This window comes from Colossoma macropomum, unplaced genomic scaffold, assembly GCF_904425465.1.
Source record: "Colossoma macropomum unplaced genomic scaffold, Colossoma_macropomum, whole genome shotgun sequence".
NCBI lineage: Eukaryota > Metazoa > Chordata > Actinopteri > Characiformes > Serrasalmidae > Colossoma > Colossoma macropomum.
The window spans coordinates 44,631,734-44,646,733 of record NW_023494793.1 but is presented as its reverse complement, the minus strand read 5'-3'; the positions used below and the strand labels follow the sequence as shown (position 1 = coordinate 44,646,733).

Below are 15,000 nucleotides of genomic sequence, written 5' to 3'. Positions count from 1 at the left end.
CACACACACACACACACACACACGCACGCACACACACACACTGAGCTCAGCACACTTAACCCTCAGAGATCTCGTTCATCACAGTGAAGATAAAAGCAGGTTGTACAACCCCATTTTCAAAAGGTTGCTGTGCAGAATGTAAATAAAAATAGGATACAATGATCTGCAAATCATATTTTTAAAGGAAAATACTACAAAGACAACATATCAAATGTTGAAGCTGAGAATTTTTTTATTTTTTTTTATTTGTGCCCATTTTAAATTCGATGCCAACGACACGTTCCAATAAAGTTGGGACGGGGGCCTGTTTACCACTGTGTTACATCACCTCTTCCTTAACAACAGTGTTTGGGAACTGAGGAGACACTGCTGTAGTTTAGAAAGTGAAACGTTTTCTGCTCTTGTTTGATACAGGATTTCAGCTGCTCAACAGTTCAGAGTCTCCTTTGTCATATTTTTCATTTTATACTGTGCCAAATGTTTTCAGTGGTGACAGGTCTGGACTGCAGGCAGGTCAGTTTAGCACCCGGACTCTTTTAATACGGAGCAGTGCTGCTGTAATACATGCAGAATGTGGTTTTACATCGTCTTACTGAAATAATCAAGGCCTTCCCTGAAAAAGACGTCGTCTGGATGGCAGCATATGTTGCCAAAACATGCATATATATTGTTCAGCATTAATGGTGCCTTCACAGATGAGCACATCACCCATGCCATGTGCACTAATGCCCCCCTATACCATCATGAATACTGGCTTTTGAACTGTGCACTGATAACAACCTGAGTGGTCTTTAGCCCGGAGGACACAGTGTCCATGATTTACAAAAAGAATTTCATATGTTGATTCGTCAGACCACAGGACACTTTTCCACTTCCTCTCAGTCCATTTTAAATGAGCTCAGGCCCAGAGAAGGTGGCAGCATTTCTGGATCCTGTTTATATTTGGTTTCTTCTTTGCGTTTTAGAGTTTTAACTTTCATTTGTGGATGCAGTGATGAACTGTTTTCACAGACAGTGGTTTTCAGAAGTGTTTCTGAGCCCATGCAGTGATTTCCACTACAGAATCATGTCTGTTTTTAATGCAGTGCTGCCTGAGGGCCCAAAGATCACAGCCAGTAAATACTAGTTTTTGGCCTTGTCCCTTACATACAGAGATTTCTCCAGATTCTCTGAGTCTTTTAATGTTATTATGTACCGTAGATGATGAAAAGCTAAAGGTCTTTGTTGCTGTTTTATGTTGAGAAACGTTCTTCTTGAACTGTTGCACTATTTGAGAGTGGTGAATCCCTCCTCATCTTCACTTCTCAGAGACTCAGCCTCTCTGAGTCAATCATGTTCATCGAATCATGTTACTGACCTGTTGTCCATCAACTACCAGGTGTTTTTTTAGCTTTAAACAACTGTACCAGTCTTTTGTTCCCCCATCCCAACTTTTTGAAATGTGTTGTTGGCATCAAATTCAAAATGGGCAAATATTTTTCAAAAAACAATAAAATTTCTCAGTTGATATGTTGCCTTTGTTCTACTTTCAATGAAATAAAGAGGTTTAAATGATTTGCACATCATTACATTTTGTTTTTATTTACATTTTGCATAGTGTCCGAACTTTTTTGGAAATGGGGTTGTATTGATTATTGGAAAAGCAGATTAAACTTTCACTCTGTACCAGATTTGTGCTCATAAGTAGAAACGATAGAGATATTTTATTAATATTTGAATTTGAAAAACATTATTTAGAACAGGACTCCGGGGGCTTTAGGACAGGACTCCGCTGGGTTTAGGACAGGACTCCGCTGGGTTTAGGACAGGACTCCGCTGGGTTTAGGACAGGACTCCGGGGGGTTTAGGACAGGACTCCGCTGGGTTTAGGACAGGACTCCGGGGGGTTTAGGACAGGACTCCGGGGGGTTTAGGACAGGACTCCGGGGGGTTTAGGACAGGATTGTTTAGTAAGAACAGTATTAGACTCAGTACTGACCCTGTTAAAGCGCTTGGCCTGGAAAAGATGTCCGTTTACTCTGTACAGCTTCCTCCATCTCCGAGCGCCACGCCGATAGATGGACTCTAGGAGAGAGAGGAGAGAGAAGAGAGGAGTGAGTGAGAGAACCTCAGAGAACGAGATGGACAGAGTGACCTGAGGACAATGTGGCTGGCAGACACTGGAGCAAAACATCTAGCAAAAAAACACAAAAATTAACACCCCCCCTCACACACACACACACACACACACACACACACACACACACTCACACACACACACACAGTAACTCACTCAGTCACACCCTCATTCACTGAGTCCTTCATCCTGTCACTCAGTCGTTCCATCACTCATTAAACACATTCAGAATCTCTCTTAACAAGCCAGAACAAGAACGCTGGTTCACAATTAAATGCAGTCACACTTGAACGCTGCTGTTATTATTATTATTATTATTATTATTATTGTTATTATTATTTATAATCAGTATAGCTCTTCTATAAAAAATATTAACTGACTAATTAACTAATAAATAACATATCATCCATTTAATACACACTTTCATCTGAGAGTCACGAGGACAGACACAGCGCTCTGGGCCATGTTCACACCCACGGTAACTACAGGAACCGTGAAAGAACCATGAAGAACCTGCCAAGTTCACAGTGGCGTCTGGCAGTAGGACAAACACAAAGTCAGTCTCTGCTTCCCAAAAATCAGATTACAGAACTGCAGGATAGAAACAGGAACACTGTCACTGAACTGCGCTCCACCTTAAGTTCAGCATCAAGCAGCTACGTCTCTATTCTAGAACGTGTTCTCATACAGACAGACGCAGTTAACTGTCTGGATGCCTTTTCTAACGTGCAGAATTATGAATGATAATCTAATCCCAGCTTTCTCCTGTTTAGATTCCTGTTTCAGGAGTAAATGAACTCTGATTGATCAGAGCGTCTGATTCTGCTGTTTAATCTGATTTTTCACAGTGAGGCTTTTCAGCTCTGCAGCTTCACGCAGATACGAGTAAACGTCAGTCTTTTAACGGTTCTTCTGAAGAAACAGATCAATAATAATCGTTTCCATGGTGATGTGGATTGTGTTGAGTGTTTGCTCAGAAACTGCATCGACAGTAAAGGCAGCAGCTTCTTTCACTCAGTGACAGGAAACACAGCCGAACACAGAAGCTCCAGTTCCACACACTGATCCGCTTTATTGACCAACACAGACATGAACACTCGCCAGCGACTCTGGGGGCGGAGCTTAAACCGTTAAAGGACACAAACACAAATACCACAAACGAATCACCCTTCACATGGTCAGTTCATGGGTGGGGGGGTGGGGGGGCTTATGCTATGGGCACACCCACACTCAGATGACCGTGGGAAACACTGCGCTAACCCACAGTGTAAATAAGAACATCCATCACTGGCCGTCCAGTGAGTTTCTGTCCAAAGCTGCTCACAGTGTCAGTAACTCTGGGGTCAGTGCAGCTCCAAACTCTCCCAGTCAGTCAGGAATCACTTCCACACGGAACAAAAGCTAATCCCTCTGGATGGAACTCTTCTCAGACTGGTTTGGGTGGTGAGTGCTCCAGAACTGCTAAAGTAGACTCACTTCCTCCTAAAAGCCCCCCTGGCAGCCCACCCACAGCGTTTGACTGACAGAAGGCCTCAGTGACGCCGCAAATGCAAAAGCAATCAGGGTTAAATACATGCTAACTCTGGCAGAGCTACAGCGCCACCATGAGGAAACACGATCGCAAACCAGCGACTGTTACTCTGAGTTTAACGTCAGAACATTAAGATACTGACTGTTTCCGGCAGAGCGTCGGCAGAGCGTCGGCAGAGCGCCGGTGCTGTCTCAGTCAGAGCCTTTACGTAAAGTGATAAATACTGAAACAGAGGAAACTCTCCTGCGTCGCTCGCTAACGAGCACCGCAGGAACTTCTCCAAGCAGACTCCAAGACTCCAAGCAGAGAGCGCTGAGGAGTGATCCACCCACATTACATCATCACCAATAACATCAATCACAGCATAAACACCAAACTCAACAGATCAGACATAAACCAACATAACATCCAATATTACATCTGCTATAACATGTTTACAGTGTGATCATGTCAGTGAACAGTAGCAGAGCTGTAGTGTGTAGCTGTTATTATTTATATTCCACTGCAGTATAAACACTTCCTGCAGCCATTTTTATGCAGTGTTTATCAGTGTTTACTAGTGTTTATCAGAGTGTTTATTAGTGTTTATCAGTGCTGAGAGTGTTTATTGGTGTTTATCAGAGTGTTTATCAGTGTTTATCAGTGCTAAGAGTGTTTATTGGTGTTTATCAGAGTGTTTATCAGTGTTTATCAGTGCTAAGAGTGTTTATTGGTGTTTATCAGTGTTTATTAGTGTTCATCAGTGTTTATCAGTGCTGAGTGTTTATTAGTGTTTATCAGAGTGTTTATTGGTGTTTATCAGAGTGTTTATTAGTGTTTATCAGTGCTGAGAGTGTTTATTAGTGTTTATCAGTGCTGAGAGTGTTTATTGGTGTTTATCAGTGTTTATTAGTGTTTATCAGTGTTTATCAGTGCTAAGAGTGTTTATTGGTGTTTATCAGAATGTTTATTAGTGTTTATCAGTTATTTCTGTAAAGCTCTGTTGTACAGAGGTGCTTTATAAATGAATTCTGGCTGTTCTCTGGATTAGCTCTGAAGATGCACATCTGTGGTTAGTGTTAGCATGAGTTAGCAATGTAGCTAAAGACAAGAGTAAAGCTGCTCTTCTCTGCTCTGATAACAGCCCCCACCACCCAACCCCCACCCCCCCAACTCCCACCAATCCCACAATCCTCTCCGGCTGATCCTGTGGAGGGCACACGGGGTGAGGCATTGATTCAATTCCCCGCTGTTGCCATGGCAACACCGGCTCTCCCTCACTCGTTAGCCAGAATCACCAGATGCCAGCTGATCTCTCTCTCTCTCTCTCTCTCTCTCTCTCTCTCTCTCTCTCTCTCTCTCTCTCTCACACACACACACACACACACACACACACACTACATCTGCATATAATTATAAATAATAGAAAACACAAACACGAAACACACTAAAGAGAATAAAGCCCAAAAAAAGACCAGCCGGACAGCCGGACAGCCGGACTCTCCTCATATAAACGGCTCTTATTCTTCATCCAACAGTAGGAGCTCAGATCAGCGCCGGGCTCTGATTTTGAGTTATATAATCTGAACTGATACAGAAGCTCTACTCTGATGATACTTTAACATTATTGCTGTTGTTTTTCTGTGACTTTAATCCCACACAAACCACCATGTCAGCACAAATAATCCCAGGTTATATTAGTCTTGTGCTACAAAACACAGAAATAATCCCAGTTTATATTAATCCTGTGTTACAAAACACAGAAATAATCCCAGGTTTAATTAATCTTGTGCTATAAAACACAGAACCAACACCAGATTATATTAATCACGTGCTATAAAATACAGAAATAATCTGTATTTCTGTATAAATAAATACAGATATAACTCTTGCTATAAAATACAGAAATAATCCCAGGTTATATTAATCCTGTGTTATAAAATAGAAATAATCCCAGATTATATTTTACAAACTGAGAAAAAGTTTTTTTCCCCCAAATGGTTGAAATGTTACAGTTAATTTTCTTAGTTATCTTCGCTCAAAGTTAACTGTGATTATTCTGTAATCTAGTTCAGTTATATTTTACTTGTGTTTATTAACTGTGACTGTGTTTTGAGCTCAGAGCTCTAATCTTCCAGATGTGTCTCTCTCTCTTTCTCTCTCTCTAATCCTGTTAACTTCCTCCAGCAGGGTGAGAGAGAGGAATCACACCACTGTTTCCATAGATACTGTTTTAATTCTATTAGAGAGAGACAGAGAGAGAGAGAGAGAGAGAGAGAGAGAGGGGGGGGTGACTTTTAGATATTAATATTAATACACATTTTGAATTATATTTGATTAAAGTTCACAGAAGTTCTCGTCTTTGGCATTTCGTCTCACAAACTTCCTCCTGGTTCCGCATGAAACTCTGCAGTGTTAACGTTCCGACTCGTCGGTTCTGATGTGGTTCTGCACTGAATCCTGTGAAGTTCTCTTCATTCTGCCAGCACAAACGCTAAATGCTAACAGGTATCCTGAGCTGAAAGTTTGACACACATGGCAACAGTAACTAAGGACGCTGTGACACCTGCCTGGTGTCATCAAACCTCTTTAGGTCGGTCAGGTGTGGACATTCCACTGTTCTCAGATCAGCACGACACACATAACTGGAGGGTCAAAGAAATCACGGGGCTGAGTTTGAACCCCTCCCAGTACAACCGAAACCCCTCCCAGTACAACTGAAAACCCTCCCAGTACAACCTTAAGCCCCTCCCAGTACAACTGAAACCCCTCCCAGTACAAACAAAACCCGTCCCCATGCAGTGCGTCACTGGGCGTGTGATCTGTGTCTGTGAGGATGATAATCCGGCTCACACGGTTGAGGACGACTCACAGGAACCGAGCAACACTCGATTAACTATTAAACGGCTTCCAAAGAACACTGCATAACGAGCTGATCTGCATATTCCGTCCCACTGTAACCGGATTTCAGTCCGACTAACCAGAGACGCATTTGACCACCGAGTGTAAATGTATGAGGCTAAAATCTCATCAGGATACAATCCAGACACTGGACACAGGAAGTGACCAAGAGTAAACGGGGTCTCTGATGTAGATGAAGATGATGTGGATGTACTAACAGCCTGAGGGAGGAACTTTGCAAGTCAACGGCACCACAAACAGGAAATATGTAATAGTATAGAACCCCATCAGCACAGTAACGTACAGGACGCGTATGAACTGCCCCAGTTTACTGATCAAAGCTCTGCAGCTCCTCACTGAGCGGCTCGGACTCTAATCTTAGCTCCTCACTCCAGGGACAGAGAGCGGCCTGTTTCAGGTGGAGGTGTCCACAGCAGCTGAAGGTCCAAGCTCCGTAAGCAGGTCAGTGAGGAACAGAACGAGATCGTGGAGCTTCAGGGTGGAGGACGGAGATGTTTCTCCATATGTGAAGGAAACACTCAGACTGTGTTACAGTAAAAGCAGAACAGAAGAGTTTATTAAGTGCAGAATGAAGGTCCCCAGTCTGAACTCTCTCTCTGACTCATTAATTTAACCAGTTTAGTCTCGTCAATCCACACCAGACTAGGATACACAACGTGAGGGATTTTCCTGATTGTCGTCAACATTAATAAACAGTTATCAGGTATCAAACAAACCTTTACTCAGAACTGACTCTGAAAACCGCTAAACTTACGAAACAGGCTTATCTGAACGTCTTGTAGCTTAAATGAATGAAACGCCTCTGCTGGAATGAACATCAGTAAAGAAGATTCCACAGAGAAACGCTGTGCTGATCTGTATTTAGCCAAGGAAGGAACCGACCCTGCGGGAACGCATGAGCGCCATCGCTAATGTGGCCAACTCCCTCATGTCTAGCAGTGGAGAAACGTCTTTCAGAACATTGTCACAGCACTGTCATCTCACTGCACTGAGTGCTCAGTAATTACACTGCGCCCCCTTGTGTTCAATTTAAAACCTGTAAGGCTGAATGTTATATATAACGTATTCGACTAAATTCTTAACCACAGTTTAATCGTCCTTTGATTAGTCATTAGCAACTCCAGACCAGAGCAAAGCCACCTTCTGCAGAACATCATCACTGTTTATAAGAGAACAAACACTGTGATGTCACAAAAACTGTGGTTCCACCGTCTAATGGATCTGCATTGTCTGAGCACCGAGTTCATAAGTGATCAGCACCAATCAGAATACTATTAGAAGTGAAATAGCCTGTTAGCTCTCCAATAGCCTGTTAGCTCTCCAGTAGCCTGTTAGCTCTCCAGTAGCCTGTTAGCTCTCCAGTAGCCTGTTAGCTCTTCTTTGGCCTGTTTGACCTGCTAACATGTTGGCCTGTTAACCATGATTTGGCTTGTTTTGTACCTTTTAACTTGTTTAGCCTGCTGTCTATTAGCTTGTTAGCTATCTTTTGGCTGTCAAGCTATCCTTCAGCCTGTTAGCTGTGACTTATGACTTTATGATCTCTCACTTTAAGCCTGTTCCAAAAAAAAAAACAACAAGAGTGAAATGTGTTTGTTCCAAACACAAACCCGAACACATGAGCAGCTAACGCTAACGCTAAAGCAGTAAAAGAGCAGGTGGGGGCTGCAGGTATTTACTCTGTGACTCAATTCTCTGACCTTAAACTGAACAATAGCTCTGGAGACGGAGAGTCTACAGCGCTCTGAGCGGCTGGAACAGCGCCAGCGTCCCGCGGAGAACAACACAAACAGACAGGACATTAAACGCTTTATTAACAGACGAACTCTGAATGAGGAGCTGCACTGAGATCAGCTGCAGACAGCAGAACATCGGGATTAGCTGATTAACTGAATAACTGACTGAAGAATAAAGAAATACTGATTAGCTGTAGTGAAATATGAGATTAGCTGGTTACAGAGAGGAGCTTCATCAAACACAGGTTAGACCTGAACTCTGTTTACGTTAGATCTGTTATTGATCCGATTCTGCTATTGATCCAATTCTGTTATTGATCCGATTCTGTTAATGATCCGATTCTATTAATGATCCGGTTTTCTGTGTTTAATCTGCTCTTTCTCCTCAGACAGACCCTGAGTGAGAGTCTCCTCAATCGTTACCCCCCCCCACCTCTAAACTTATCACTGTGGAGACAGTGACCTGCTACAGTGAGAGTGAGAGAGAGGAGAGAGAGAGGAGAGAGAGAGAGAGAGAGAGAGAGAGAGAGATTATTGCATTATTCTAATTTTCTCCTCCTCTGTCTCTCATCTGGCTCCAGCAGCAGCACTCAGACCAGTCTGTCAGTCCAACACAATGAGCTACCGCACCCTCAAAATAACACCAACATCTCTAAAATAAACCCAACACCTCTAACAGCGCTAGAATAAACCCAACCCAACCCCTTTATCTTCCAGTGTACCATTCAGCCCAGCATTTCTAGACTGAACCCACGTCAGCATCTCCAGATAAATATGGCGTCTTTGGAAATAACTGAGATGAAAAGCATCCCGACATGTAGGAGCTGCGGTTTCCCCAAAGCACCAAACCAGCAGCAGCCTAACACAGACAGCGCCGCTCCTGCACCCTTAAACTGACAACCCACTCTGGAATAACACACCAAGCGAAAGAGCCCCACCTCCACAGTCCTGAAAGACAGCAGTGAAGCCCGCCATGTCGTTCAGTGTGGACCCTCGGGCTCCCTGAGGGCTCAGTGATGAGTGTGTAAAGGCCAGGCAGCGTGAAGGGCATGGCTACTGCACCACAGCGCTTACATCACTTCCTGTCATTGTTGGCAGGCTGGCAGGAAGCTGATAGCAGGTCACTTCCTCTGTGAGTGGCAGCATTTAGGATCAAAGCACAGAACTTGGAATAGCAGCAACTCGTACCGGGCAAAGACACTCATACTGGACAACAACACTCATACTGGACAACAGCACTCATACTGGACAACAACACTCATACAGGACAACGACACTCATACTGGACAACAACACTCATACAGCACAAAGACGATCATACTGGACAACGACAATCTTACCGGACAACAACACTCATACTGGACAACAGCACTCATACTGGACAACGACACTCATACTGGACAACGACACTCATACTGGACAACAACACTCATACAGCACAAAGACGATCATACTGGACAACGACAATCTTACTGGACAACGACAATCTTACAGCACAAAGACACTCATACTGGACAACGACACTCATACTGGACAACAACACTCATACAGCACAAAGACGATCATACTGGACAACGACAATCTTACTGGACAACGACAATCTTACAGCACAAAGACACTCATACTGGACAACGACACTCATACAGGACAACGACACTCATACCGGATAACGACACTCATACAGCACAAAGACACTCAACTGGACAACGACACTCATACTGGACAAAGACACTCATACTGGACAACGACACTCATACTGGACAACGACAATCTTACAGCACAAAGACACTCATACTGGACAACGACACTCATACAGGACAACGACACTCATACCGGATAACGACACTCATACAGCACAAAGACACTCAACTGGACAACGACACTCATACTGGACAACGACACTCATACAGGACAACGACACTCATACCGGATAACGACACTCATACCGGACAAAGACACTCAACTGGACAACGACACTCATACTGGACAAAGACACTCATACTGGACAACACCACTCATACTGGACAAAGACACTCATACTGGACAACACCACTCATACTGGACAAAGACACTCAACTGGACAACGACACTCATACTGGACAAAGACACTCATACTGGACAACACCACTCATACTGGACAATGACACTCATACTGGACAAAGACATTCATACTGGACAAAGACACTCATACTGGACAACGACCACTCATACTGGACAACAGACACTCATACTGCACAACACCACTCATACTGGACAAAGACACTCATACTGGACAACGACACTCATACTGGACAAAGACACTCAACTGGACAACGACACTCATACTGGACAAAGACACTCATACTGGACAACGACACTCATACTGGACAACGACAATCTTACAGCACAAAGACACTCATACTGGACAACGACACTCATACTGGACAACGACACTCATACAGGACAACGACACTCATACCGGATAACGACACTCATACAGCACAAAGACACTCAACTGGACAACGACACTCATACTGGACAACGACACTCATACAGGACAACGACACTCATACCGGATAACGACACTCATACCGGACAAAGACACTCAACTGGACAACGACACTCATACTGGACAAAGACACTCATACTGGACAACACCACTCATACTGGACAAAGACACTCATACTGGACAACACCACTCATACTGGACAAAGACACTCAACTGGACAACGACACTCATACTGGACAAAGACACTCAACTGGACAACGACACTCATACTGGACAACGACACTCATACTGGACAAAGACACTCATACTGGACAAAGACACTCATACTGGACAAAGACACTCATACTGGACAACACCACTCATACTGGACAATGACACTCATACTGGACAAAGGCATTTATATAGCACAAAGACAGTCATACAGGACATCGACACTCATACTGGACAGCACCACTCATACTGGACAAAGACACTCAACTGGACAACGACACTCATACCGGACAAAGACACTCAACTGGACAACGACACTCATACTGGACAAAGACACTCATACTGGACAACACCACTCATACTGGACAATGACACTCATACTGGACAAAGACATTTATATAGCACAAAGACAGTCATACAGGACATCGACACTCATACTGGACAGCGACACTCATACTGGACAATGACACTCATACTGGACAAAAAAAACCCATACTGGACAAAGAAACTCACACTAGACAAAGACACTCACACTGGACAAAAAATCATACTGGACAAAGACACTCATACTGGACAAAGACACTCATACTGGACAACACCACTCATACTGGACAATGACACTCATACTGGACAAAGACATTTATATAGCACAAAGACACTCATACAGGACAACGACACTCATACTGGACAACGACACTCATACTGGACAACAACACTCATACTGGACAACAACACTCATACAGCACAAAGACGATCATACTGGACAACGACAATCTTACTGGACAACGACAATCTTACAGCACAAAGACACTCATACTGGACAACGACACTCATACAGGACAACGACACTCATACCGGATAACGACACTCATACCGGACAAAGACACTCAACTGGACAACGACACTCATACTGGACAACGACACTCATACAGGACAACGACACTCATACCGGATAACGACACTCATACCGGACAAAGACACTCAACTGGACAACGACACTCATACTGGACAAAGACACTCATACTGGACAACACCACTCATACTGGACAAAGACACTCATACTGGACAACACCACTCATACTGGACAAAGACACTCAACTGGACAACGACACTCATACTGGACAAAGACACTCAACTGGACAACGACACTCATACTGGACAAAGACACTCAACTGGACAACGACACTCATACTGGACAAAGACACTCATACTGGACAACACCACTCATACTGGACAATGACACTCATACTGGACAAAGACATTTATATAGCACAAAGACACTCATACAGGACATCGACACTCATACTGGACAATGACACTCATACTGGACAAAAAAAACCCATACTGGACAAAGAAACTCACACTAGACAAAGACACTCACACTGGACAAAAAATCATACTGGACAAAGACACTCATACTGGACAACACCACTCATACTGGACAATGACACTCATACTGGACAAAGACATTTATATAGCACAAAGACACTCATACAGGACAACGACACTCATACTGGACAGCGACACTCATACTGGACAGCGACACTCATACAGGACAATGACACTCATACTGGACAGCGACACTCATACTGGACAATGACACTCATACTGGACAAAAAAAACTCATACTGGACAAAGACACTCATATAGCGCAAAGAAACCCAAACCAGGCAAAGACACTCATACCGGACAAAGACACTCATACTGGACAACGACACTCATACTGGACAACGACACTCATACTGGACAACCACACTCATACTGGACAAAGACACTCATACTGGACAAAAATTCATACTGGACAACGACACTCATACCGGGCAAAGAAACCCAAACCAGGCAAAGACACTCATACTGGACAACACCACTCATACTGGACAAAGACACTCATACTGGACAACACCACTCATACTGGACAAAGACACTCATACTGGACAACACCACTCATACTGGACAAAGACACTCATACTGGACAACACCACTCATACTGGACAAAGACACTCAACTGGACAACGACACTCATACTGGACAAAGACACTCAACTGGACAACGACACTCATACTGGACAAAGACACTCAACTGGACAACGACACTCATACTGGACAAAGACACTCATACTGGACAACACCACTCATACTGGACAATGACACTCATACTGGACAAAGACATTTATATAGCACAAAGACACTCATACAGGACATCGACACTCATACTGGACAATGACACTCATACTGGACAAAAAAAACCCATACTGGACAAAGAAACTCACACTAGACAAAGACACTCACACTGGACAAAAAATCATACTGGACAAAGACACTCATACTGGACAACACCACTCATACTGGACAATGACACTCATACTGGACAAAGACATTTATATAGCACAAAGACACTCATACAGGACAACGACACTCATACTGGACAGCGACACTCATACTGGACAGCGACACTCATACAGGACAACGACACTCATACTGGACAGCGACACTCATACTGGACAATGACACTCATACTGGACAAAAAAAACTCATACTGGACAAAGACACTCATATAGCGCAAAGAAACCCAAACCAGGCAAAGACACTCATACCGGACAAAGACACTCATACTGGACAACGACACTCATACTGGACAACGACACTCATACTGGACAACCACACTCATACTGGACAAAGACACTCATACTGGACAAAAATTCATACTGGACAACGACACTCATACCGGGCAAAGAAACCCAAACCAGGCAAAGACACTCATACTGGACAACAACACTCATACTGGACAACGACACTCATACTGGACAAAGACACTCATACTGGACAAAGACACTCATACTGGACAAAAATTCATACTGGACAACAACACTCATCTGGACAAAGACACTCATACTGGACAACGACACTCATACTGGACAACGACACTCATACTGGACAACGACAATCTTACTGGACAACGACACTCATACTGGACAACGACACTCATACTGGACAACGACACTCATACTGGACAAAGAAACTCATACTGGACAAAGAAACTCATACTGGGCCAAGAAACTCATACCGGGCAATGACACTTATACAGCACAAAAACACTCATACTGGACAAAAAAAACCCATACTGGACAAAGACACTCACACCAGGCAAAGATATTCATACAGCACAAAGAAACTGACCGACAAAATGAATATCGGGCAATAAAACTTGAGGAAAGAAATTCATAGAGTACAAAGAAACTCATATGGAGAGAAACACTCACACTGGACAAACTGAACATACTGATTGTGATGATTCATGTTTAAGTGGTTATTAATACTGAATGTGACGTTAAATGTACGTTAGATCGCAGGTTTCTGACCCGCAGTCTGACCTACACTGACCACTGTGTAAATCATTCAGACTCAAACGCTGAAACTGTTCAGAACAGATTCAGTGAAACTGCACTGTGTGTGTAAACGAGGCTCTGGCTCTGCTGGGGAACTGTGATGGTTCCAGTGAAGAACCATACACTGTTTTAAAAGGTGAAGATCAGGGAAGCTGTTCGCTGTTCCGGGCCAAATTCCCAAACTTTTTTCCTGCTGCACAGCTGGCACTGAGCTCAGACGGGATTGGTTAGCGTTAGAAACCGAATATGCAGGCGACCGAACGGTGTTTATTTCGGTGTTGAGCTGATCGCGGTTTGGTTTGTTTAGACGCTGTTTTTCTCTCTGCCGTCTCGGACGCAGAGCTCAGCCCTGAAGGCAGCTTCCATTTACTCCATTTAAAACTGAGAGATGGCCACTGTTCGCTGAAGAGGCTCCGGTGGTCTGGTCTGGTGGTCTGTTTTAGCTCTAATTATTTTATGTAAAGCCTGTTTTCCCCTCAGCTACATCAACTCAGTGAAAGCTAAGCTTCAATGGCTAGAGAACCTTTGAGTGGACGGTTCTGTACCCGGGCTGCTCACAGTGTGGCCTTCACTCTGTCACCCAATCAGACAGCAAACATGTCTTTTGGATTATTTTAGTAATAAATATAGTTCAAT

General features: G+C 43.6%; 1 protein-coding gene across 7 annotated transcripts in view; it reads right to left on the bottom strand.

Annotated features, from left to right (window-relative positions):
- The window catches only part of prkcz (protein kinase C, zeta), a 106,269-nt gene that overhangs the window by 49,632 nt on the left and 41,637 nt on the right, over positions 1–15,000 (bottom strand). For 6 of the 7 annotated variants that reach the window (XM_036579653.1, XM_036579655.1, XM_036579654.1 and 3 more), the window contains one exon: positions 1,979–2,064. In XM_036579653.1, the coding sequence (XP_036435546.1) occupies positions 1,979–2,064 (86 nt within the window). Of the gene's footprint in view, positions 1–1,978; positions 2,065–9,219; positions 9,344–15,000 lie in introns of those variants that run through there. The other variant, XM_036579658.1, reaches the window with a different exon arrangement.